The sequence below is a fragment of the Patella vulgata genome, chromosome 4 (genome assembly GCF_932274485.2).
Source record: "Patella vulgata chromosome 4, xgPatVulg1.2, whole genome shotgun sequence".
Lineage (NCBI taxonomy): Eukaryota > Metazoa > Mollusca > Gastropoda > Patellidae > Patella > Patella vulgata.
The window spans coordinates 55,902,153-55,929,775 of record NC_065882.2 but is presented as its reverse complement, the minus strand read 5'-3'; the positions used below and the strand labels follow the sequence as shown (position 1 = coordinate 55,929,775).

General features: G+C 34.1%; 2 protein-coding genes across 3 annotated transcripts; one reads left to right on the top strand and one right to left on the bottom strand.

The window, feature by feature from the left end:
• On the top strand, window positions 1–9,950 carry LOC126818451 (uncharacterized). Of its 2 annotated transcripts, XM_050545868.2 has the most exons (9): window positions 1–130; window positions 1,367–2,801; window positions 3,139–3,263; window positions 3,808–3,913; window positions 5,347–5,551; window positions 5,970–6,150; window positions 6,339–6,362; window positions 7,485–7,657; window positions 8,658–9,949. In XM_050545868.2, the coding sequence occupies exons 1-9, from the start codon at window positions 90–92 to the stop codon at window positions 8,951–8,953; spliced, it is 2,586 nt and encodes an 861-aa protein (XP_050401825.1). In that variant the 5' UTR covers window positions 1–89; the 3' UTR covers window positions 8,954–9,949. The 2 variants fall into 2 exon arrangements, with proteins under 2 accessions (XP_050401825.1, XP_050401826.1); XM_050545869.2 differs by lacking the exon at window positions 6,339–6,362 and having other exon boundaries at window positions 8,658–9,950.
• Window positions 9,951–10,947: 997 nt separating this feature from the next.
• LOC126818454 (leucine-rich repeat-containing protein 40) lies at window positions 10,948–22,862 on the bottom strand. Its single transcript, XM_050545875.2, has 14 exons — window positions 22,594–22,862; window positions 21,298–21,479; window positions 19,989–20,062; window positions 19,466–19,595; window positions 18,952–19,075; window positions 18,465–18,607; window positions 17,819–17,991; window positions 17,290–17,380; window positions 16,279–16,436; window positions 14,376–14,483; window positions 13,809–13,919; window positions 13,200–13,277; window positions 12,729–12,911; window positions 10,948–11,597 (listed from the first exon to the last, which is right to left on the bottom strand). Exons 1-14 carry the CDS (start codon window positions 22,751–22,753, stop codon window positions 11,492–11,494), a joined length of 1,821 nt encoding a protein of 606 aa, XP_050401832.1. The 5' UTR covers window positions 22,754–22,862; the 3' UTR covers window positions 10,948–11,491.
• Window positions 22,863–27,623: the final 4,761 nt, after the last annotated feature.

Genomic DNA, 27,623 nt, shown 5'->3' with positions numbered 1-27,623 from the left:
ATTATTGTTCCGTTTCCAAGATGGACGACTGTAAACAATCTTTCTAAGTCAGATTCCCTTTGACCAGCTTTTATTTTACTTGTGTCAGTATGGCATCATCCGTGCGACGAAATACTTACGTAGTAGGAGGGTTTGTACATTTATGACAGATAAAATCTCACGAAAACCTAACCACTGATATTTTAAGATGTGTTGCTACGGTATCGGCATTATCAACAACTCAACGGTCTCCCTATTTTAAACTACCTAAGTCTCTAACTCAATATCATCCAAAATCTTCAACATTGAAAACACAAATTATTTGTCAATTTAAATCAACATTGATGCTGTGATCTTACCGGAAAAATATGGGCTTCTGATATCCAATATTTAAGACAAAATAAACATTTTACCATTGGATTGGTACACGAATCGTACAATGCGTTTATTACCTCTTCAGCCCCAGTTCTAGCAAGAGACTCGAGGAACGAGGCTAGACATATTGCACCAAACCAAACGGCGTATGTAGACTGGAATAACCAGGCGCTAGAAATTTGCATTCGATTGAGACTGCTGGCTTATTTCGCGGAACATAACTGATTTGAAATTAGAGTAAAAACGGAAACCATTTAATGTATATCAGTTTATATACATTCATATTACAGTATTATATGAGTTCCGACCCACTTGTGTCAATTTCTAGGTCCCAAATGTTAGCGATTTAGCTCCTTTAACTATTTAGTAAAGAGCCATGGCCTCAACAATCATTCAATCAAGAAATTATCAATAAAATGGTCTCGATCAACCGTTATTCAATCCCAGTGACAGGGAGTTATTCAATCTCAGTGGCTGGGAGTATATGCAAACAATGCTAAAGAAATAAATTACATAAAACTGATGTTGGTTTTTAGATAGGCTTGCTATGATCATAATGATGGGTAACAACAGGAACAGGGCCTAGGTCCTCTAGGTGTTTTCTAAATAGCTCTGGAAGTTTGTTGTCACCAAAAAGAAAAATCTGTGTAATTGATTCTTGTGTCCTCCATATGGCAAACTTTCTGTAAATCATGTTGGGATGTAATAATGATATCCAGGTTTCTGCAATATGTCACAAGAAATATGTCATAGCCAAGGCCTCATATGACATCAGACATTTAAATTCAGATGAAATATCAAAATGAAAGACACAATCTTGAATCATTCACATCCTTTGCATGGCTGCTTTAGTTATGATAGAATCTATAAAATTTATTTTATTTTTTAGGCCTATTTAAAGGAAAAATTGTCAAAAAATTTACAGGTATTACGGTATTTCATAAAATGTCACAAAAATAGACAAGATATTAAAATGATTCAACATAATAAATTTTTGTGTTGTTAATTTCAGGATGATGCCTGCTCCACTTTTACCAGTTACTAGTAAAGTTGAAATGGAGACCAGTAGAACAGTAAGACAAAACTTAATGAGACTGAAAGTGAATCGGATAGCTCTTGTGCAAGAACTCAAAGTTGAAAATATTTTGCCAATATTAAGACAAAAGGGTGTTTTGACATCTGCAGATAAGAATGAAATTATGCAAGGATCTACAAGCCAGGACAAGGCTAGAATTTTAATTGACATTTTGCCGACTAAAAAGAAAGAAACAGACTGGTACAAACATTTTCGAGATGCTTTATTGGGTCCAAATGGTGGAACTGAGGTCAAAAAACGATACCATCTGCTTGTGGAGTTTTTAGACAACACCTTTATACAACGACCAGCTTCCACGAAAGTTAAAATAAGTGGGGTTGACAATAATGTGGATTCCTTAGCGTTCAAAAAATATGAATTACTTCCAGAAATCTCTGACAGCTCAAAAATTGTAGCAAATGATGATGATAAATCGAGCAGTCAAAACTCAGAATCAGAAAAGTCAAGGAGAAATAAATCACCAAATGTTCTTGTTCTTAATAGATACAGTCAGTCTGATGGTGAAGAAAATAGTTTAACAGAAAAGGAAATAAACGACAACACATCTGAGATTGGAAGTAAAGTTTCTGGTGGTGCCAATATTGATAACAATAACAAAGAGGCAATGACATTAGTGAAGGGATACCTCCATCAATGGGTACCGAATCCTGAAAATTTTACATCCCAAATTATAATGCCAGAGGAATTACTTTCGAAGTTAGAGAAGTCATCTTCATTTGAAGACAAAGAACAATTAAATCATGAAAAGAAAATTTTAGCAAAACTGCAGAAAGTTGAAATGATTACAGTTTTGAAAAAGCAAAACCAACTACCTGCTGGATTTGAGCTCTGTATGTGTGAAGCTATGGTAGAAATTCTCATTGAGCCCCAGTTCTATTATTCATATGTTAAATATTCTAAGAGCATTGAATCCTTAGCAAGAGATCTGAATGAGTCCTATTCTACTGTTTTGAAAACCATTAATTCTTCTCAGAATAAAGAAGCAACAGACCAGGCCATCATACATGGTTTCCAATTATGTGATTTTTTCTTAGAACTGAGTTACTTTCATGAAGCTGAGGAAGTCATCAGCCTTCTGGCTGATTTTCTAACCGCAGATTCTAATATTGATACTTGGATGGCGAGATATAAAGCCTATGTTAAACTCACTGAAGTTAGAAACAGAAATTACAACTTTCAGGGAGCAGAACAAGCTTATTTTTGGTCTGTTCAAATGACATGGCCAATACAACTGATGTCATTTGGAAAAGATTTGATAGAAGAAGGGGATCTGTTGGTTCAAATGAGTCATTATCAATTAGAACAGGGTTCTTTAACATCTGGCTATGGTTGGGCTAAGAGAGCATTACAGGTATTGTTTTTTTTTAATATAATAGCCTATAGGCGATACATCATATAGAAACATAAAGTAGTATTCTTGTTGAGAAATTGATATATTACATGTATATTCAAAATAAATTAAGTTAAACCCTAATTATGAAACATTTAAAACCTGTGTTCAAGGAGCATACTGCACACTACAACCGATGTCTCCTTGGAGAATAAAGTTTGTAAAAGCATCTACACAGGTACTTCAAACTGGTGGATACCTTTTGAAATAGTAGAATTTCTGGATAAAGAAGTTATCTGTAGAATCATTTATGGTTGTAAAAATTATGAATTCTGAAACATCTTTTGATCTGTTACAGGAGTTTTCACCAAACAATCATGTTGGAATAGTGAATGCTTTATGTAATGGTGTCATAGCTTTTTGTAGTAAATTACAAATTAAGAAAGCAGGAGAAATGGCAGTTCAAGCTGTCATACAAGCCAAGTAAGTTTTTCTCTGTTAATATAGAACTAACTTATTGAATGACATTATGACAATATATTTATCTTTAGAACAAATTGTATTCATTTTCTGTGTCTTTTAGCCATATATAAATTGTTTTAAAAAATATCCTCATTGATTACCATACTTTCATATTTCCTGCCGTAAAAAGTGGGGTTAAAAGAAATGGCAGATATTATATTCTGTGGTCCATGGAGATGACAGATGTAATCTGTGCTTGCATCAATCATTAAACCATTTTGTTTTTAACTTCTTTTAAATGAACTTGACATGCAGAAGTAAATTCAGATATGTAACACAAGAATAGTTAATTATATAAATATATTTCTGTACACATCACGAATGGACACATGATACGAGAAATGATATGGGATATTTGTTATTAGTCATTTAGATACTTGATTCTTTTACAAAAAAATTTTTTTTAAAAAGAAATTCTCCATCACCAGATTTTTCAGAACGATTCTCCAAGAACCCCAAAATATTTTTATATCATCTTAAATATATGATATATATTTTTTTGCAGGTCATATTTTGGTAAAAGTCACCCATTATATCTGAAAGCTTTATTACATATGTGTCATTTTACCAGTGAATTTATTCAAGAAGATGTAACATTACAGATTGCTGAGGTAAATATAGAAAATATATAACTTTTAGGAGCACATTGTAGGTTGTGTGCATAACTCATTATTACTCTCAGTTTAGCTTTACTCAATATAATTTCAACGACTAAGTGCGCTTTACAAAATATGGTACAGAAATTAAATATACAAATAAAATAAATACTGGTAAACTAAAATACAAATAAGACATACATTGAAATCAACTTAAACATGCATTATGCAAGACCTAAATCTGCCTATTGCAGGTCTTTCTTTAGGCCTGAAATGTTTTCTAAAGTATTAATTAGTCATTAATTTACTGATCCAAGCCTTAATCAACTCTCAATGGCATCAGATTTCTCCGATATTAAATAGATTAGAATGGTTCATCGATACTTTGATTTAATCAAATATGGAGGACCGAGACTTAGCTTCGATCAACCAGTACGGTGGTTGAAATTATTGCACACATCGGTCAAACCTTCAGAGTAATTTGAATGAAATTTTCAAATTATTCATTTTACATCATCTACTGTTGAACTATTATAGCAAGAATGGCCAGTTCTTTATCTAAATCTTACATAATGTATCTTTAATTCATTAATGTATAAACCTATGGATAAAAAGAAGGACACTTTTGCTGATGATCATACAATGTGAAATATTTTAATTCTAAAATACTAACTTATATAAACAATCATAAATGTTTGAAAATTCTTTGGTGGGTTACCAAAATAATGTTTGTTAGAGTATTAGTGACGTTGGGCATTATTCAAGAATATTGCAAGTAGGCCTACAGGAGCTTAAATATGCACTTTCAACAATTAGTTTGATTAAACGTTGAATAAACATGCATTACAAAATAAAAATTTATTGTATACAACTCGTCTAATCATTAAACATGCATTATGCAAGAGCTAAATCTGTCTATTGCAGGTCTTTTTTTAGGCCTGAAATGTTTTCTAAAGAATTAATTAGACATTAATTAACAAAACAAGACCCTAATCAACTCTAGATGGCATCACTAGCCTGCGATCTTTAGTGGATTATGAGCCGATTTACTGTATAACTTTCCTTCACGATTTAACGATTAAATGGATAATCAAGACTATGCTGTTTATCGTATTGACTTTAGTAATGATGATTGAGGCTAGGCGGGAATTTCAATCCTTAGTTCATAGTGGATCAATTTGAATGAAATTTTCATTATCTAGTTTTTAACTATTATAGTGAGAACTGCCAACTCGTTATTGAATCTCCCATAATGTATCTTTAATTTGAATAAAACATCTAATCAACCGAATTAGATACTTTGACCAAAATCTGAGGTTTAATTATTAAACGGGTAGATAAGGATATTACTATACTATCAACATGCAAATTCAATTATCTTTAAATAAATGGATTTAAGATCACTGATATTGATTCTGTATACATGTATAACTTTTATTTATTTTCAGCTGACTTTAGATGTGGCAGTAAAAATGTATGGATGTCAGTGTTTACAAGTAGCCTTTGCCCATAGAGCTGTTTCCAAGGCTTTGATGGTTTTACATAAATTTGATTCTGATGACTACTATAACCATTCTATGGAAGCTGTTAGAATTGTACGGGGTATTTTTCCAACTCAGCATCCTGTTCTCTATGTTTTTCTTCATACATTTGGTAAGTATAGAACTTTGTAAGCATTTCTAATAGAAACAAGAAACCAAGTCATCAACATCCTGCATTCTTGTATATCAAAAGCTATGTCAAATTCACAAATTCAATTCGAGGAATTTCTAATCTGCAAAAGGCACAACTACGTAGGATTGGTGAGTGTACAAAGTTTTATAAAGATATCTGGAACGGTTTGTGAAACCTCCTTTGACTTCATACTCTGAGGGAAAATACCGAAATATAGCTTTTATCAAACTTCACTCTGTAATTGAAATACCCTGTGTTATGTTTTTTTAAATAATTAAGGTGGTGTTTGTCATTAAAATTGTTAGGCAAAAAGACATTAAAAACTCTGTGTTGTTCTCTATTATGTGCCTCTTGAAAACTCTTCAATATCCAGATTGATATTATCAATTTCTTACAGCCTCAGCACTACAATGGAAAGCTTTAAATGGCCCAAAAGAGGTTCATGATTCAACTTTAAACTGGGCGGAAGTGGAAGCCAAACAGGCCTTGATTATCTCTAAATCTTGTTATGGAGATATTAGCCTTCGAACAGCTCAGATATATTCCTTGTTAGGACAAATCTACTCAAAAATGACAAGGTACCTTTTACGTAATTCTAATTATAGAATATTATTTTTTGATAATGTTCATTGGTTATTTATGAGCATAAACTTGCAGAAATATCACTATTGATTGTAATTGTAGTAATTAAAAATCAAAGGTAATAACATGTAATATTTAAGTTTATTATAATGATTTTAGATTTATAAAAATCAATATTTTTCAGCCATCCTGAAATAAATCATGATTTGTGAGTAGAAAAGTAGTCTTCCAAAAACACTCAACTTTTACTTTTGCTGCTTTTAGACTTACAAACCAGAAATTTTAACAATTTGTTTTCAATGGAGCATAAAAAAATTCTTTTTTTTTATAGTTAGAAACTTTAATGTACAGTATTCGGCTAGTAACATATTAGAAAATACAACACATGTACTTGTAGTTTGTTGTATAGCTGAATATTTTTATAAGCTTGCTCATAATAATCATAATGCTTTTTACACTAACTTTTTTTTTTGTTTTACGAAAAAAAATTCAATTAATATTGCCTTATTGAAAGATTTTATATTGCCACAGTTCTGTGTGGGTGTATTATAGTCGTTACCCATATCCATCTGTCAAGAATTGACTTGTAAATGCAATAGAAACTACGGTTTTTAATATTGTGTTTTCGATGAGAGGATAAACCCTATTGATTTTTAGCGTTCTGTGACTTTCTGTTCGCAAGTGAGGGGTTGGATGGCCGAATGGTTAGCACGCGCGCGCTGTATCATACGGTCTGTCATTGAGTCAACTGGCGGGGTTTCGATTCCCTAGTTGTACGTGACAAGGAGTAGGGTTGCCTGTCCAACCTCGTGGGTTTTCTCCGGGTCCTCTGGTTTCCTCCCACAGCTAAAGACCCCTATGCGCAAACGAATTATGGAAATAAAATTGAACCATATGACCTAGTTTGTGTCGAGTGGATGTTAAAACCCATTTCTCTCTCTCTTTCTCTCTCTCTGTTCGCAAGTTACCCCTGTTTTCTTAAAACATCGATTTTGGAGATGCCTCTCTATCTTTTTTGTGACCCTTGATTTTTATATTTGGAGTGAAGTAATGGGATGAACCCTAATGATTTTTAAGGCATTGCTGCTGTGTGACTATCTAATTATAATTTATCCTTCAGTTGTTGATTATAGTTATATAGTAGTACTGGAGATGAAAATGTAGTAGACTTGTGTTATATGAAGCTCTACATACTATTTGAATTTACTGACTTTAAATGATAGATTTAAATTAATTGTATCATACTTATTTTTAGTGATATTTTAAGTCATGTTTAAGTAACTTCATTTGTAATTTGTAATGTGTTAGTATTTTGATTGGTATTTTTCAGACTCGATGAAGCAGAAGTGAACTTGAAACAGTGTGTGATTGATATGAAGTTATGTCAGTCACCTACAAGCCATTATTATCTGTTGTCTCTAGCAACATTAGGAACATTTTATAAGATATTACACAGACCCCAAGAGGCTGTCATTTTATTAAAAGAAGCTGTGTCAAATGTTGGTGAGTTGTGCTGTACATGTACCAGTAATATGTTTCTGATGGCAAAGCATTATTCCTGAGAATTCATTAATTTGTGAAATTCCCCCTTCAAGCATGGTCTAAATGTTTCTCTACCAGGCAGATTTCTGTCACAATATCTATATTAGATGATTCGTGAAAATCTAATTAGTATTTTGATTAGTATTTTTGAGACTCGATGAAGCCAAAGTTTCTAATATAAATATTTTGTTACAATGTTATTAATATTTTTACTGGCTTCAGTATCAATATAAATACTATACTCTTCAAAAAAAGTAGGGGGTAATGAATTGCAAATACCTATGCAGGTTGTGATATGATAAATAGTCATGGACATTTGACATGCTTTGAGAGTAATGAAGAACTTATCGCCCCAACAGAACCACCATACACGTGGGAGGGGTTCATTGTCAAATTTGACACTTCAAGGAAGGGTTGATGAAAACTGCCGCTTGCTGGTTTATCCTATCCATGTTTGCTTTCCTATCGGTTCTTGCATAAGATTTACTATTTAGCGTATCTTTGCTTTAGTGTGTTACATTTAATTTGATCGGGAGATGGCAACCGACAACACTGCATGAATTGGGCGTGGCACTGCAAGAGGAGTGGGTCAGATTGCCCCAAATCGTGATTGGACGGTTGATTAGGAGCATGCCACGATGAATTGCTGAATGTCTGAGGATTGGTGGAGCAATTACTCATTATTAAGACAAAAATCAAAAACGTCTATTTTTATCTCTTTGCGAGTGAAATGGGGCCGTCAGATAAGCCGCCCATATGAACTGTTTATGTTCATGTATAGGCAATTGGCCTGTTATTAACATACACTGGTTACCCTTTTTGAAGGGTATATAATATGATGACTCACAAGAAAAGACAATTATTAATACAAAATTGCAATATTTCTCAATATTATTCAGCCTTCTCATTATTTCCAGTTAAACCCTAAAACACTTGCATGAAAATAGAATATTTGTTTCAGAAACTTATGGGGTTTATCAAAGATGGATACATGTATGTTACGAACATCTAGCTGCCTGTTATAAATCTCTAGATGATCTCGAGTCCTATCACCATACACAGCAACAACTACAGATATGGCTTGAAAACAATCCAAATGAAACCGGAATGATCAAAATTGGTGTTTTGGATTCACTTACACAGCCATACCACCAATTCCTGGAAACCTTTGACCTTTGGGGAACAAAAATGAAGAGAGTGAAACATCAGTTGACAGATGTTGTAACACATATAGATTCAAATAATTCTAAGATATAAAATTAAATTCTATTTTGATGGTAGTTAGAATTTGTCTTTTTTTTTTATCTAGTCTAGAATTTATTATCTTATTAATTTTTTCATGTTATCAAAAATTTAGGAGTTACAATCCCTCCATTATAATTTTAAATATGTATGGTTGTCTGTATATTATGTATAGTTTTTATATCAAATCTCCCTAGATTAATCTGAACAGCAAAATATTTTGATCGCTCGATCCATAATATTGATATCCATAATAATTCACTCATCTTCACTATGATACTGTTCTGTTATTATGGGAATTGGCCATTTTGAATGTACAGCGCAAAACAGGATGACAATCATAAGAATACTGAATCGAGTGTATTAACTAACGTGTGGCCAGGTGGTAATTGAATGAATCCATCGACAAAATATAAGTCTTTACGATTGAGGTACTGTTCGATTGATCTCGTCTGTATGTCTTCATCTCACATTTTATAGCTAACCTCAACCTTGTTAAAATAAACAGCATTATCTAAGCATGGTGCGACAGAATATGCTTACTTTTATTATTATATAATATACCTATCAAAAACGTTTCTAATTGAATATTTTATTTTATATGATCTTACATTTCTATCTTAATTTGTTTTTATTGTTTTATATAGTCTTATGTTTTACATTCTGTAGTAATTATCCATAGCTAATGTAATGTTAATGTATTTATTCCATTATCTCTTCAAGATATTCATAATTACCGATATTACTGGCCAACAAAAAAAGTCTGTACTGTAAATGCTAGAGATATTCAGTCAAAACAATCAACCAGAGGAAAGCTCTAATATGCAGAAACAAATTATTTTATTAATATATTATTTATATATGGTTTACATGTTATTGTTTGTTAAACACATTGTTATTTTTCTACTTGTATTATGATTTATTTGGTAGTTATCTTATATTTATTGGAATACATTGGTTTCATTAGATGTATATACTATTAAACAGCATTAATGGTTTTTAAATATTCTAAAATAATGCAATATAGTTAAAACTATATTGCATTATTTTAGAATATTTTTTTATTGAATAATATATTTAACTTTATATTTTTTAAAAGTAAAAAAAGGTTTCTGTGATATTATCGATCTATTAATTGTTAATGTTTATTATTATTAGTCCCCAGTATTGTTCTAAACTTTGTTTATTATCAATAAAACTTCCTATATTTATTTAACATGTCTATTCATCCGGTTTCCATGACCAGTTCAAAGGCAACATCTCTTCCACTAAATTTCGTTTTCTATGGCAAAACATTTTGTGTAGAAATGAACTAGAATGGTGTTTTAGTTTTAAGAAAGTATTATGCAGTTATGAAGACATCATTTAGCTGTTGTATCATTTCTGTATGAAACATATTGATTACATCAACTCCATTACTTGATGAACAAATCACATTATTTAATGTGTATTGGTGTAATATTACTACACTTCTAATACACTAACTATTACACATTATACTTGGTCTGTGTTCAGTATACCGTTGGTGAAGTGTCAAAAGGGTGTATCTAAGAATTTCTAAAGATGAAGAAATAGAACCTTTTGCATTTCAAAATTTCCACAGATCCAGATACAACATTTGGACACATGATACCCAGAACAGTTCTAATTGCGTAGTGGTATACAGCTTATACAGAAATGTGCATATTAAATTGTGAGATTTTATAAATGCAAAAAATGTGTATTTGACTAATTTCCCGAGATACACCCTTTTGACACTTCACCGACGATACAAATTATAGCCACATAAAAAATAATGGCGCCAATCCTCTTAGAATTAGGGAATTAAATGGGGTTCAAGTTCTACTTTACTGCACCAACTGGGCTAAGGAAGACAGGCATACTCTATACAGTATGCTATGACAGAAATTTTGCCCGAAAAGCAATTGAATTCCAACTGTCAAGGCTTATTTTACAGGCATGGCAATGTGTACACATTGTTATCCCACAAAACAAATCAACATATAAACTCCAATGAAAATCGACAATTTTATTTTTGAATTAAATTCGTTGGGTTTTTTAATTAAATTTATACACAAACTTTTTCACTAACAATTTGAAATTCCAAAATATGTGCATAATTATGTGAGTACCATCTCATTCTAATATAATTTACAAAAAATTAATTTCAAACCATACCATAATACACCATTATCATGTATAAGTTGACAATAGAGCATTAATAAAACAAAATTGCAGTTCATAGAATATTGAGCTTTATTGTCAAATATAAAATGCTAGTTACCGGGTTATGAAAAGACTAGATATGAAAATATATTACTATCATACAATCTACATATTTCTAGCATACAATCTATGTTTAATACATGTCATTTAAAAACAATAACATTATAAGGATATATCGATAAAGCACAACTCAAGTTAACATGAAAATATAGGGAACATAATGAGGCAAGACTAATTATATTTACAATACAAAAATAATAAAAATTTAGCACTATCAAGGACATTGTTTAACTTATATCAGGTATGACATACACATTTTTAGTCTTGTTATGTAACTATTCTGCTGCGCAAGTGTTCTAATAAAGTTGGGGTTCCTTTAGCTAGAATAGCTGGTCGTGGATTACGAAACAAGTTTCCGGCTATCTGTAAAGATCTGTAATTAAACAATGATTACTAATAAAATTGGATTTAACTATCTAACATGTGAACTAATGCCATGAACTACGTTTAAACAAAAAGAGTGACAGTGCTTGAATGGCCAGTCCAGAATCCACAACTGTAAAATTTCTATCAAATGGAAGCGACATGAAATGAAATGAGGTTTAACGTCCTACTGTTCTGCTCCGAACTGGGCTAATGAAGACGTGCATACAAGGTGCTATGAGGGAAATTTTACCGAGACAGTGGCACTACGGCCTACTTTTATATCGAATTCCAACTGTCAAGGGATCTTTTACGTGCTCGCCAATGAGTACATGGTACCTCGTTTTTTCATCCAATCAGAACGACTAGATAGCTGTCCTTGTTAGGCCCTCCGTCCTGCATCACTGACAAGGGGGGGGAACCACGCTGGAAAATCTAGATGAACTCTTGGCCAATGCAGGGATCGAACATCCGACCTCCAGGCTAGCGAGCCAGCGTCTTACCCACTGTGACCCCCACAAATGGAAGTAGCATTGCAAAGAGAGTGAAGAAAGATCTCACAACCAGTCATTCAAAGGCTTATCTCTCTGTGTGGCTGCTAGAGATGGATACACTTGTTACTGAATTTTGATTTTTACTCCTTGTGGGTACACTTCACTGTAAAGTAAAATTGTTTTGGCTTCTGTGGGTTGTTGATTTTCTTGTGTGGAACATGTGCAGCCTACAATCATGCCAAAAATCACATTTTACCTACATGGTCTCCCAAGCACTTTCAGTCAAATCAGTTTTCATTGTATCTTGAGTATATTTACATTACACTAATACCGGATAGTGTAATGGTCATATATATTCAACTAAGGGCATAAAGTGCACCAAAACTTCTGGCGCAACTTCTGCTGCTCACTTCCTTAGCACTAAAAAGATGTATTAGCTTTATGAGTCTATAGCTGAGTTTGTTACAGTGTGTACATCTGAATATTAGGTAAGATCATAAAAAATTATTTGATGCTATTAGTGTGTTGAAATATTGTGATTGGTGCGATGTCTATCAAATGTTTAATTTCGAAATTTAACCCAACCCACTCAGAATTCATTAAGACATGCACTCAAGCATGGCTATTTCAGCGATTATAAAACTTACTTTAAAGGACAATTGCCTAGTTCAGGTGGTACTTGACTGATATTATTGTTCTGTAGATCTAACGTAGCTAGTACAGGTAGTCTCTTTAACCCATCCACATCAATAACTTCTATCTTATTATCACTAGCAAATAATATCTCTAACTTCTTTAATTCAAAAACAACCGATGGTATCACAGTAAATCTGTTAAATATAATATATTAATAAATTATAAATGAGAGAATAATGTATAGGAGTATAATATCTTACCAACACAACAATTCAGTCATTTACAGTTGAATATATCGGTTTTCAATCTTCATGTATATCACAATTTTCTCGGGGCAACAGATCTTTGATGTATTACATCATTTGGTGTGCTATAAAACGTAATCTTACTTCAGTTTTTCATTTCACCCAAAAGACCTCACAAGTTTATATTCTTACAGGTTCTAACCAATGATGGAGATTTATCTAAAATATTAAATTTACCTGTTGCGTGATATTATGATTTCTCTGATATTTTGTAAAGATGATATTTCTTTAGGTAGATCAGTCAACATATTATTCCTACAAATAAAGAATTAATGATACATTATAAGAGTAATTTGGTTGCTTGGTTTATAGGCTTAACATCCGTTTCCAGACAAATTTTGTGGTATGTACTGATACATGGTTAACTATACGTAATTTAATTACATATTATCTATTTACTGATCATATATGTGTGTATTTAATAATTTAACCAAATCACAACTCATAAAGATTGTGTTTATCTATGTGGTGATCTATTGGTCTATGTATGGTTTGTGTATTGAACACATTTTGGGTATGTATACTGACTTTGTATATTCATCCCATGAAGAATGTGTATATCACATCACACCCCAGGAAGATTTTGTGTATTGAACACATTTGTGTATGCTGACTTTGTGTATTCACCCCATGAAGATTGTGTACATTGATCTATGTGTATTGAATAACTACACATTTTCAAATTAGGTATTTACTAAGAAGTTTATTAATAATACACAGCTTAATTAAGACACCTGCAGTGTGGTCTTATTGTGTATTGTGCTGTATGGCCCATTTTCAACTTACCCTAGATCTAAACACACTAGTCTTTTAAAGGCACTTATTTCAGAACTTAATGTTGATATCTTGTTCCAGTTTAAGTGAAGTTCTGTGACAGTATCACTTAACAACCTAAGACTGATAAAAATTAAATTATTTTAGTACTATTACAATTTATGTAATAATGAAATATGTACCATTATCAAAATTTCCTTTAGCAATCAACAATAGGTTGGCAAAATAAAATTTATAACTGCTATAATTGAGTGGCATTTAGCAAATCGAGCACAATAAAAAACACCACACAATTTATATGGAAATAATCACTGGTTTATAAACACATAGAACAAAGTTTCGACAAGTGTTCTCTTATCACAATTCATCACAATTTTGAAGGGTTATTTTTTTGTGATTGTTGAAACGTTGTGCTATATGTGTACAAAGCAGTGATTGTTTTCGATATAAATTGTGTTGGGATTTATCTATAAAAAGTTATAAACTGACTATAAAAAATGTTGAGAGAATGCAGTGACAAGAAAAGCCCTTTGGCTTAATGGGCAAAAACTAAGAATTTTATTCTTAAAAGTAACATACTTGCTTGGTAAATCTGTAAATATATTTTTATGTAAATTGACTACTGTGACATCAGCTTTTTGAGCAGCCTCCAGTATATCAGCAGGAATCTCTGATGCTTGTTTTTGGCTAAAATAAAGATTTTCACTATTGAACAACTATAGCCTCAAAAACAAACCCTACTTAAAAGAGTTCTTCCAAATCCCCAAATTTCAAGAATAATAATGCTACAGTCATATAACTTTGCAGTTTTAAATTAGTTTGTATTCACTATAACATATATTTTTTTTCAAAACATTCTGTGGGGTCACATGACATGGAATGACCCTGTACATATTTTTCGTATGGGATAAATATACTCAGCCAAATTAAAAACTTGACACTCAGGATTTTTGGGACTAGATTTTTAATATTTGGTTTAAGGAAACTATTTTAGTGTTATGTTGTGCACAGACGACCTTGACATCAACAGAAAGCAAGAATACGTCTCGCCGAAAGTCCTTGACATTGATAACGTTCGTGATGTCACAGTAACCCCCAAAATGAAATTCACAGACTTGGAGAACAATCGGAATAAAGTGTTTAGTAACGGTTGTGGCCTCCTCTCGTACTGCCACACAACGTCTTCTCATGATCTCAGAACATTAGTAAACACTACCCGAGGACGACGTCGCCACTGCTCAGCAAGAGCATGTTGAAGGTCCTGCAACGTCAGTGGTGGATTTACTTGCTGACGAACACGTCGACCCAGTTCGTCCCAGATGTGTTCAATAGGATTAAGGTCGGGGCTAAGCGACGGCCAATCCAGGACTTGGACACCGGCATTTCTGAAAAAATTCTGGGTAGCAATTGCTGTATGGGGTCGAGCATTGTCTTGTTGAAACGTTAGTCCAGGCCCATGTCTCTGCATAAACGGAAGAAGAACCGGTTGCAAAATCTGATCCCTGTACTTGACAGCATTTAAGTTCCCTTAGACAACAACAAGAGGAGAACATACATGTGCACAAAAAGAACCCCAAACCATGACGCTGCCGCCACCAAATGGGTCAACTTCCCTGACGCATACTTGAGCGTAACGTTCACCTCGTCTGCGGTACACTCGGACCCTGCCATCGGCAAATCTCAAAGTGAATCGAGATTCGTCACTAAAGACAACCGAATTCCACTGTCTTTGAGTAAATCTTATGTGTCTTGTGGCCCACACAAGTCGGTTACGGCGATGAAGAGGTGTCAATATTGGTCCATTATAGGGCCTCCGAGTTGAAAACCAGCAGCCTGCAAGCGATTTCGAACAGTTTGTGCAGTTATCCTTCCACCAAACATCTCTCTACTTGTGGAGGTTACAGTGACAAATCTGTTTCTAAGGTGACGTAATCGTATTGCTTGATCTTCCTGGAGTGACGTCACACGTGGCGCTCCCGCCCTTGGGCGGTCAGCAATAGTTCCAGTTTGAAGCACCCTCATTCTAACATTAATTATTGTCTGGCGTGAACAATTAAAGGCTCTTGCAGCAGTGACCACAGACTGACCAGCATAGAGCCTACCTATAGCATGTAGACGTTCTACATTTGAAAGGCGCGGCATTTTCTAACAAAGATGAAAATAACAATTTTAATTTGTTTTTCCAGTTCAAGTTACGTGTGCGTGTTCAGTTTAAGCAAACTTGCATCGATTGACCTCACGAGTTTGTGTTTGCACGTGTTTTTCAGGTTTTTCATCTTTCTATGCTCAAAAGTCACATGATCCACGTGACTTTACAATTTTATGAAATTAAAGGCTTCTTACTACTTACTATCGTTAGAAACACTTTAAACTTTATTTGACTTACCAGAAAAAAAAATTTGTTGAAATTCATCAGTGTCAAGTTTTTAATTTGGCTGAGTATATTTTCAATCACCAGTATTCAGCAATATAAAATATTCACCTGTAATCCAATGTTTTCATTTGGCACATTTCATGTGAACTGACCGATTGATTACCACCTATAATACCAGTATTACCACCAGTAGCCATGTTATTTTCATTTGATACTGGCTCCTCTATTCTACTTGATAAATATTTTTTTAGTTCCACAGTTCCTCTCTAAACAAAAGCACAGACAAAAAGGTATAAGTCATATGTCTGTATTATTTAAAAGATTATAAATACACTAAGCAATTTAAAAACAAAATTAATTTCCTTTTCTGACTTAAACTGTCCATCTGCTGAATACAAAATGATATCTCAACAGTGACGTTATCTACAGTCACTGAACTTCTAAAAAAAACAATTTGATGACAAATATGCAAAGACAAAGAATCACAGACAGTTTCCATCCCAGAAGTCTCTGTTTTAAATTTTCAAAAGTGCCAGAAAGTCTTTGATATCAGACTTTGATGTTTTGGTTGGTATGAAGATTGAGGCCAGTTAATGGTATTATCACATCACTCAAGTAATACAGTAGAAACATGTTCAATTATTACTGTCATTTTATCAAATAAAACTGACCATTTTCCAAGGGGGGTGTTGTTTTTTTTTTTATCCCATTACTATCTTAGTGTACCTGCTGTATAAGAATTTTGGCTGATAGAACAGGAGTTTTTTTTTTCAGCTCCCAGTATAGGTAATAATAAAATTTTCAGACAGAAGAACAATTGAAAATCACAACTACTATATTTGTACACTATCAGATAGAAATAAATTGAAATGAGGTTTAACGTCCTACTGTTCTGCTCCAACTGGGCTAATGAAGACGGCATTTTTTAATAGATTAGATGTTTCAGTTTGATATTCATAATTTGAAATTAGATGGGATATCCCAGTTTCGCGAAAGTGACCTTCACCTTTAAGTTGATGTATAATTTGTCTGGAACAGGGAATCTAAATTGATCAGAAGGAGGTGCAAAGCTGTCCATTAAATATAGGTGAATTTACCCAATAATATTTTAATATTTACCATTATAATATCCCTTCTAATAGATTTCATGGGATTTCCTTCCAAAACTAAAGACTTCAAGGAGACAATAGTTCCTAAACAATATGGTAAACTGGAATAAAAATTCAAATAATTCACAATTAATTTAATCACATTCAAATAGATTAGTTACAAAAAGAAAAGTGATGATAGATGCTTAACATACCAAGATGCAACTTAACAGTCCGAGAATCAAGAAGCTTGGCAAATGACTCTACTGGTATCTACATGTATGTAGCAGATCTGGCTTCAAAAACCACAGCTTTGAATCACTCCATTTAGCCATAAAGAGTAATGGGTGTTGTGCAAAGCCAGGCCACACTCATGTTTTCTAATCCATTACTCAATAATTTGTGTTCTAGGCCACTTCCCAATACTCTGTATTCTAGACAACTACTCAGTACTCTGTATTCTAGACAACTACTCAATACTCTGTATTCTAGACCACTACTTAATACTTCATGAAATTTGCACAGCCCATAATTTCTTGTACTTTTGTATTTGAACTTACCTACTTAAATCATTATTAGTTATATCTAATCTCTGTAATGATTGTAGTAGGGTTATTTCATCTGGTAATTTAGATATCTTATTATCACGTAGATCTAATACATTTATAGATGTTAAATGTTGTAAATGTTCACTAGTTATACCCATAATATTATTATTACCAACATGAAGTTCCTGTCAATAAATAAACAAACAAATATTATTGTATAAGTACAATGAACTATTGACTTGGTATTTGCATTAAAAGCTAGAAATGATATCTGTTGGCAAATCAAATGAACTTTTCTCTATGTGTTTTAAAGGAGAAGAAGAACTGATATCTTTAATTAAAACGTCGACTCTTTTCAATTTATTGACAGTAATAGTAAACTATTTAACAAAAGGTCCCTCAGTAAAGTCAACAAGCTCGAGCAAGAATAAAATCATCGCAGGCATCTTGGAACTGTGATGCCATATCAAAAGTCTGTCAATTAGTGTTAGTCCTGAAATGACCTAGTTTGTGTTGAGTGGCCATTAAACCTCATTTGTCTCTCTTTCCCTTAGAAATAAGATTATAGGACTTTATATACATCTGAAATGTAAAATTGAATGTTTTTGAGAATCATTATAGAATGAATATCAACAAAGCTATTTTCTTTTATACATACCTTTAATGATACACAATTTTCTAGAACTGGTAAATAGGCCAGTTTATTATGACGTAGATAAAGTAACTCTAATTTACGTAGATTACCAAATTCTTGTGGAAGCAGTGTCAGTTCATTATGAGTAGCATCAAAATATTTCAGGCCTGGATTAAAAATACCCAGAAAGTGTTGATCATTAATAAACACCTGATTCTATTCAACAAACTATTCCCAATATTCAATTGTTTTAAAGCTGGAATGGATCAACATTTTTGTTCTGCAAGGTAGGACATTGTGTATTGACAAAAAAGACCTATTTTAAATAATTCTAATCAGATACTTCACTATTTAATTATTAACTTTTATTTTTACACCTTTAAATGTGGGCTTCCACTTTAAAATGTTTAATAACAAATGGACACTTTGCAAATTAAATTCATATACCTACTTATGGTCAGTGTCATGAATTTAGGTGTCTATAAAATAAAAGAAGAATGCTTAAACTCACCTGACATATCCCCTATTTCTGGTGGTAATGATTTGATTTTATTATTAGAAACATTAAGTTTAACCAGGTTTACAAGATAACCTAAAGCTGTGGGTAAAACTGTTAGCTGATTATTAGATACGTCCTGAAAAATATATTTAAAACCAATGATTAAATACATTCATTTGTATAATAATTTCTAAAATCGATGAGTTCATTCCAATTTCGAATTCTATAGTCCCAGTACAGGTCTATCTTTCTAGGATAGGTCTTTCTCCCTGAGTTCCTATCATTTGACGGCATCTCAGTATTCATCTTCCATGCACTGATCAAAAACATATAAAATAATTATTACTTTAATTATAATAACTAATCTGTGTGTTTGAAATTCCATCAATTGTGTTATGGTCATATATATGGTTTGAGAGATCAAATATAAAACTGTAATTATCGTATATATCTGTTGGCACTAACAATGTAGTTGAAAATTCATCAGATCTACCATTCAAACAACTGGTACTAAAATTAATATTACCAAATCTTCAATTTTTTGTAGACACTTGATTTCTTCACAGAGTTGTGTTAGCTGATTATGTTCTACATGGAGACTGACCAGAGTTCTTAAATAACCAATAGATGACGGTAGGACCTTTAACTTATTACGACTAAAATATAAATAACAATTTATAAACAATTATTCATTAATCATCAGAATAAGTTGATAGTTAATCCACAAACAGTGTTTGTTTTCGAGCCCAAAACTTTTGATGGAAGCTTACTATTGTCAAAAGAAATATTATGAGCTTCTAAATTTGTTGGGAATAATTGTGTTGTATTAAATTTGGGTGTCCACCGACCTGATGTTCGTTATTTGGTGCTCATTGGTTTGATGCTTGTTGGTCCAACAATCTTTGGTCCAAGGAAGGTGGACTGTTAGATTACTTAAATATCAAGATGCCATAATAAAAGTGTTTTAAGTTATTATAGTAGATTCATGTAAGCATTCTTTAAATTCATTATTCATTCAAAGATCCAAGTCATTTTTAAATCAGGCTTACCTTACATCGAGTTTCTGTAGATTTTCTAAAGCTTTGAAGGCTGCTGGTAAACTTTCTAAATTGTTATCATGAATCTGTATGAATAAAGAATTTTTAAAGATACCTTCCCACGTACAAACTGGGTGATCTGGGTGATTTGATGATATATTTGGACTAAAATCATGTTTAAACTAATTAATCTATCAAAATTTTGCTTCAAATCCTTCTCAAAACATTGTATTCACAATAATACCCAAGTAATAAAAAATCTATTAAAAGAAGTCATGTTTGTGTCACGTGACTTGGCTGTCAAGGTACCTAGCAACGGGTGCGAAGCTTGAGGATATAAAAGACGATGTCCATTTATCAAATATCGGAGCCTAAATAAATTCTCAGATTATCCCCTGCCCATGTCTTTTTCTGCGTTTTTTAACTCAGAAAATGTTGTACATTTAAGTCCCTCACGTTTTCCTAGTCCACTCACCATCAAGTCTATCAACATATACATCAAGCGCTCTATAATCTTGATAGATCAGATAATTTTCAAGTACAACCTTTAATTTCACTGAAGCAGACAGCCCTTAATCGTCAGTCTGCCAATTTGTGACACCCTCTCATTTTTGTCCCGTGCAGGCTCCATGGGTGTTTTTCAAGGAATCCAGTATTTTTCTAGAAAGATTGGGTGTATACCAAAATTGCCATACTTTCATTGGAAACAGGCCTAACCACCCGACAAACACTTTAGTGGGAAAGTATCTTTAAATGGTTATCATGATACCAAAGCTATCCAATATAAAGTACACTTCATGCTAATTCAAAAGTGGCGCTAATTTTTTAAAAAAATTCATTAAGAATGAAGTAATGACATTTTAGCACATTTGAGGTCTCTCCATTGCCACTAACCAAATAATTTGAGATTTGTTCTTATCGACAAAATGAGTTCAATTTGAGGGTTTGGGCTGGGGAATCAAAATAGATTGTATGTCAAATTAGAGACAAACTGATCAATTCATTCCTGACTTTTTATGTAAGGCATTGACAGCTAACATTGTCAATTTTGGTCATCCATGGTAAATTGCATGAGCAATAATATCTGGTTATATCCTGCTTAATATATTTTGTTGATGAATAAACCGCGTTCTTACTGGGTCATGGTAAGCTTGTATTACTAGGTTGTTGTACTCATCAGCTAGGTCCTGAGAGATATTGGTCTCCTTAACATAGTTCTATATTTCAGTATTTGATGCATTACAGGTATGTTTGTACTGTGCACTTGGCACAACAGACATTGTGACAAGCATAATAAATGCTCTAAATAAAGGAAACTTACATCAAGAACAGTTAAGGCGGGAAAGTTGCTGATATCATCCGGTATAGCTGTTAAAGTATTTGATGCTAAGATGAGTTTAGTTAAATCAACTTGATCCCACCATCTATTTTCAGCATTATCCAATGAAACATTTTTTGCTTCTTCTGGTACATCAATATTTATTCTCCATACTTTGTCAGGTACTGTATATGAAAGTACCATAGAAAATTGTTGACCATGTGAACTTTATAACAAATTTGATAAATATTCACTGTTTACTCCTTCTATTAAAAGGGCATTAGGTAAAATAGATAAATTAATCCCACTCAACTCTCTAATCAAATAATTAATACAAGACAACAAAACAACGGACTAAAGGCGTATTTATGTTTGTAAACGCCCAAACTCATTACTCGGTCCAAGAGCAATAGCTTATTCATACACTAATTTTGAAATGTCATAAAAAAAAAACAGACACCGTTATGATAGACAAGCCTTGCTGTCACCCCCTTGTACAAAATGATCTATCCCGATAAGTGACCTAATTAGCTTCCATTTCTGTGCGAGGGAGAAAGAGAGGGTTTAACGTCCACTCGACACAAAATAGGTCATTTCAGGACTAGCATATGGTTCAATTTTATTTCAATAATTCGCTTACGCATAGGTGTCTTTAGCAGTGGGAGGAAACCAGGGACCCCAAAAAAACCCACAAGGTTGGACAGGCAACCCTACTCTTTGTCACATACAACCAGGGAATCGAAACCACACCAGTTGACTCAATGGCAGACTTTATGATACAACACGCACGCGCTAACCATTTGGCCATCCACCCCCCTCCATTTTTGTATTTCTCGATGTCCAAGTTAGTGAGGAGTTCAATTTTACAAGAGACTAAGAGAGAAATTTAGTAGACTGACAATCAATTGTTTCCAAATTAATTTTATTGTCTTCAGTTGCCATTTTTGTTGCCCAAACTCAAACGATTGGAAAGGTCGCGCGTTGTTGTGATTGCAGCAGACGTGATTGTCAAAATTTGTCAACCATTTACCCCTTCAACATATTAAGATGGTTTAGCTTATCATGCCACATGTACAATGTTATGATGAGCTTATTCGAAAATACAAGCAAAAACATTGACTTTTCAAGAGAGAACTTTTTTTTTCGTTGGGATATTCAATTGTGCAATGGATTTTATTCAACCAGAGGCAGAGGTGATTTCAAACACATAGGCAAGTTTTTAGTAACAATTATTCAGTAGTTTGTTCACAATCGACGAAATCCGTTTATAATTTACCACGGTTCAGACAGTAGGCCTACCTGTCGCTAAACCTCGCCCAGATAAATTCAACTGTCCACTTTGCCTGGCTTGTTTTAGAATTGCAGAAGGAACACCGTCACTTGAATTTTCTTTTTCATTCTGTTGTCGAAAAGCTGATTTGTTAAATGGAACCCTAGCTCCACGTCCACGAGATGTCATGTTTACTAATACAAAAAAACGAGGTTTAAAATGTTAAATGTCATTTAGTTTTACTTCTGTTTATCCACACACAGAGTTTACAAATTGTGAAACATAAACACGAGAGAAGAATTTTTCGCGGGAGATAACTCCCGATGTCATCAGGTCTCAGACTAGCAATTATTTGCATCGACTGTAGCTTTTTGTTCAACATTCGGTTGGTTCCAATCTTTATAGGCACAATGGGGAACACATTTGGCAATCTCCTCATCATAACTTTGTATGGGGTTGACTGTTTAGATTTTTTGCTACGAGGATTTGATGTTGGCCCAAAGACTGGGGTCAAAATCTCACACAATGATCATGGGCGTGGATTTAGGGGGGGGGGGGGAATAGGTCTCTGTCCCCCCATGATTTTGATCGCCAGGACAGATTTTCAGGTTTATATCCACATGAATGTCCCGTTCTGAAGGCTATCTAACCACTGCTTGGGTCTCGCCACAGTTATTCATCTTCACGATATCTTCCCTAATTTATATATAATTTATATCTCTAGTTTTCCGGCCATTTTCCAGTGGTATTTATTTATTGTGGTGTTTGTTTTAATTTAGCTTGTGTAATATAGCTCTTCCTTACTGGTATATGTTATAATTAAGACACATTTTCAAGGGTATGTTTAGTTTTCTTGTTCTCCTCTTCTTTCTAAATGTTTTTAAATGTATTTAGTTCGTATTTTATGGTTTTTTTGTATATTTATTTCTATTTTGATTATGTTCTGTTTGGCATGCTTGTAATCTATTTGTATTTATTTATATTTTCAGTGGGTTTTTTTTTTATTTTGGTATTTGTGGTTGTTTCTGAATATATAAACTGTTTAAACCAGTGCTGTTTATCTCCTCTATAAACTTAAAATCCCCGAGTCATAAAGCTCCGGCTATAGATACACAAACTGCCTCTCAACTCTCATATCATGAATATTCACCAAAGCCCGTCCTCGGTATCCCCAGTGTTCTCATTTTGTTCTACCCCACTATACCCTGGGTTAATCCATAGGGTTTCCACGATTTCAAATTATTTGCCCTGGCCTTGATTGTATGATTGTAGCTAAAGTCTACGAACCAATCAAAAAGCAGTTTACAAACCAGTCGTTTCGCCTTCGTTTTTATAAGGGTAGATAACCATATTCATGTCCATTTACTGAATGATTTATGTAAATAATGTATACATTTCTAATTCATTTATATTTAATTGTATTATCAAAATCTGTAGTAAGTTTCATTCTCTTATGTTTATTATTATTGAACTTGGCTAGCACACTGTATGGCGTATGCCCGTCTTCCTTAGCCGAGTATAGGAGCAGAACAGTAAGACGTTAAACCCCATTTCATTTTATTTCATTTTCACGTGGACGTAAACCTCCGGGAACGAACGATTCTCAATAAAACTGTTGAGCCTACATATATTTAATTGTCCGGTCTTCATTAATATAATATTTTATAATTTGTTGTTAATAAATATACATTTAGAATAATTTGGACTTCTATCATTTAGGCTAACTCCTAGCCTTGTCCGACAAGAGTTATTGTCCTTTGCAATTAACGATTTATGGGATTGGTCAATAAAAATAGCACAATCATCAAGGGCGAATATCTTGAAATCGTGCCCCCCCCCCCCATAGATTAACCCAGGGGTTAGTGGAGTAGAACGGAATGAAACCACTGGGGATGCCGAGGATGACCAAAGCCTGGCAGAAAATGTATTTTCAAACCTTTTACTTCGATTCTACACCAAGAAGTCAACAAAAATCACCATGGGAAAGGGAAAAGGGAAGGACTAAAAATAGCTTTGGCCCTTATTTTGTGGGTGACGGGGTAGGAATATTAATTGGTGAGCTGTTTCCCGATGACCACAAAGGATACGGTGAAATTATATTCGTCTCCAAACAGTATTGTCTACATTGTATCCGTCTTGATAGCCTCGTTTGTCACGTAATTAGTTTTTCTGCAATATTCTGCTATGCACTGGTTAATTGGGCATAATAAAATCGTGAGTCATGACGTAACGTTATGTAAACATATTTGGTCCAATTTGGAGCTCTGTTTAAAGCTCAGGGCCTAATGATATTGTTACGCAGTTAGCTATTAGTTGTTAATCGGACTATTGACCAGTCATAATTTGGTACAGAAATCTGCTTCCTTTACAGCAATGTTAAGTGGGATTAGCTCTAATCAAACCATAGATCGTATATAGTTATATGATCAAACGAAACACTGCGAGGAGTATGGGCTAGAGGGGGAGATAACTACTACCAGCTTATTATAATTGACTTACTGACATTACTTTGGGTGAGCTTGGGGTCCCGTGTTCGATCCCTGCGTTGGCCCAGAAAGTTCATCAGGATTTTTGCGGCGTGGTTCCCCCTTGTCAGTGGTGTAGGAAGGGGGACCTGGCAAAGGACAACGTAGGTTATAGTCGTTCGGATGGGACGGAAAACCGAGGTCCCCTCTACACATTGGCGTGCACGTACGTAAAAGAATTCTTTACAGTTGGAATTCGAAATAAGAGTAGGCCATAGCGCCGCTGTCCCGGCACAATTTCCTTCATAGCACACTGCATGGCGCATGCCTGTCTTCATTAGCCCAGAAGGAGCAGAACAATAGGAGCTAAATATGTAAAAGAACCAAGAACCCCTGCAAGAGTAGGCCGAATACCGCTGTCTGGGCAATATATTCAAACTCATCATTTACTGTTACTTTAATGAAATGACTTCACTACTTGTAACTATATTGCTTGACAGTTGGAATTCGACCGTACGCCGTATGCCTGTCTTCGTTAACCCGGTCGGTGCAGAAAGGCCAAGGGACGACGTTAAACCCCATTTCATTTCATTTTAAATATCCATTGTTTACAATTTGTATGATACGATATAGTATAGTATAAACAAAATATTGATTATTACATCATTATTATAATTACCTTACAAAGCTCGAGTATCTGCAATGAGTCAATGACCAATATCTATACAGAGCATTGACACTCGTGTATAACGGAACAAACCTCTATATTGTAATTAGTTCCGTATGGAATCCCATTGCCAATCAACACAAACACGTTTTGCTGCTTTGATAAGTAATGCTAAAACCTTAATTTGCGGATAGGCTGCATAAAATTTATTAAAGTAGTGAATATTTCGCACTTGGTGTACTGAAAAGTATCAATTGCGATTAGTGGCATTATTAGGTGTTAGGACAAGCGTTGGTGTAACGCGCGGTTGACCCGGCCTTATTCGAGCACTAACTGGGAGCGGCGGTGGCTCAGTGTGGCACTAGCTCGCTAACCTACAGGTCCCAGGTTCGACCTCGGTGTTGACCGAGACAGTTTCTCGGTATTTTCCATAGTGGTTCCCCATGAGAGCGGTGCGTGGCGGACGGATTGGCAATAAACAACGTACAGTTCGGATGGGACAAAACCGAGGCCCCTCGTACACCCTGGGCAGTTGGAATTCGAAATAAGCCAGGAGCGCCGCTGAATGGACAACGGTTCTCCTCAGAGAACATTTTTTATTCCTTTGCCTGAACTTTAGCAGTGGAGTTCCCGTCGCTTTATTTTGAGAAAAATGAAACAATGCCTTTTTCTGGAAATTGAATTTTAACAATTATGCACTAAATTCAATACAGTTTTTTTTTTGTTAAACAGTACTACATCAACAAGGTACTTGTGCCCAGACTTCATTATCATCTGGTGTCCCAACTGGGTTATTGTAATCGATTTTACTTATCGGGTACTGACCTTGGTTCACTTAGTTTATATTATCAAATTAAGATGTGGATTCACCTATTTCATTCGCCAGTACATCAGATAGTTTTTGATCATAATACGGTCAGAGTGCAGAGGCGTTAGCCGGGCCGTTCAGAATACTGGCAATTTGACCCGAAACTAAGTAAATCTCCAGACAGTGTATCTAGTTTTAGTGTTGATTTGGAGGCGGGAATATATATCACTGGTTTCCAGGGGTAATGGTAGATACTTGTTTTTTTTTTCTTTTAGCTTGTCGCGTGTAGAGGAATTTCAATGGACTTTTGTCAATTGCTTGAAGGCTTTTCACCTCTCCTGTGATTAGCAAATCTATCATTGACGTCATACGTCACGTGAGGCCATTGTCGCGATGGCTTTGGTTCAATAAGTTGGAAACCAAGTAATAGTTTAGATGGCCATGCACATGGAGCTGTCAACGATTTTGTCAATAAAAGTCAATTTATTCTTTCTTTTTACTCATTGTTTTATCTCACCTTATAATGAAGCGGGCTAGCTCTTTCTGGATTTATCTTTAATCTCGCACAAACAAACTGGTTTATAAATCATTTCTTAGAATGAAAATACGCAAGGACCTTATTGAAAAATCGTTTAAATGGCGGTTTTTTTTTTGGTTTTCTTTTTTAACCTTCACAGGTTCCTAGCTAGTTTAGATGATTTTCCCAGTTTGAAATGAAATGAAATGGAGTTTAACGTCCTACTTTTCTGCACCGACTGCATGGGCTAATGAAGAAGGGTCCTCGGCCTTAACCCCTACCACTCACATACATATACATACATACGTACATAGGTATACATACACACGCCCACGAGATATTTGGTCCTTTACACTAAAAACTGTGTTTTCATGCAAAAACAAATAGTCACGGTCTTGTATCCCACTAATGTCCCGAGAGAAAAACTCCCTCCCACCTTAGCTACGCTACTGCAAGAACGGATTTCATTTCACCACGTTTAATAAAACAAGTGATTGCCATGAAAGAAACGCGCACATTTTGCAAGAGATGGACGGAAATCAGGGAAAATCAATAGGACACATCCTCTCATTGTTCCAATGCTTCACATCGAATTTGAAAAC

What these genes read in the sequence shown, in the direction of transcription:
- LOC126818451 (XM_050545868.2), top strand. Translation starts at nt 90, where the DNA reads ATGGCATCATCCGTGCGACGAAATACTTACGTAGTAGGAGG. An exon ending in GGGCTAAGAGAGCATTACAG is followed by an intron (nt 2,802 to 3,138) that starts GTATTGTTTTTT and finishes GATCTGTTACAG; the next exon opens with GAGTTTTCACCAAACAATCA. An exon ending in AGAAGCTGTGTCAAATGTTG is followed by an intron (nt 7,658 to 8,657) that starts GTGAGTTGTGCT and finishes TATTTGTTTCAG; the next exon opens with AAACTTATGGGGTTTATCAA.
- LOC126818454 (XM_050545875.2), bottom strand. Translation starts at nt 22,753, where the DNA reads ATGACATCTCGTGGACGTGGAGCTAGGGTTCCATTTAACAAATCAGCT. An exon ending in TTAGAAGGGATATTATAATG is followed by an intron (nt 16,437 to 17,289) that starts GTAAATATTAAA and finishes GCTTTTGTTTAG; the next exon opens with AGAGGAACTGTGGAACTAAA. An exon ending in ATCATAATATCACGCAACAG is followed by an intron (nt 12,912 to 13,199) that starts GTAAATTTAATA and finishes TATATTTAACAG; the next exon opens with ATTTACTGTGATACCATCGG.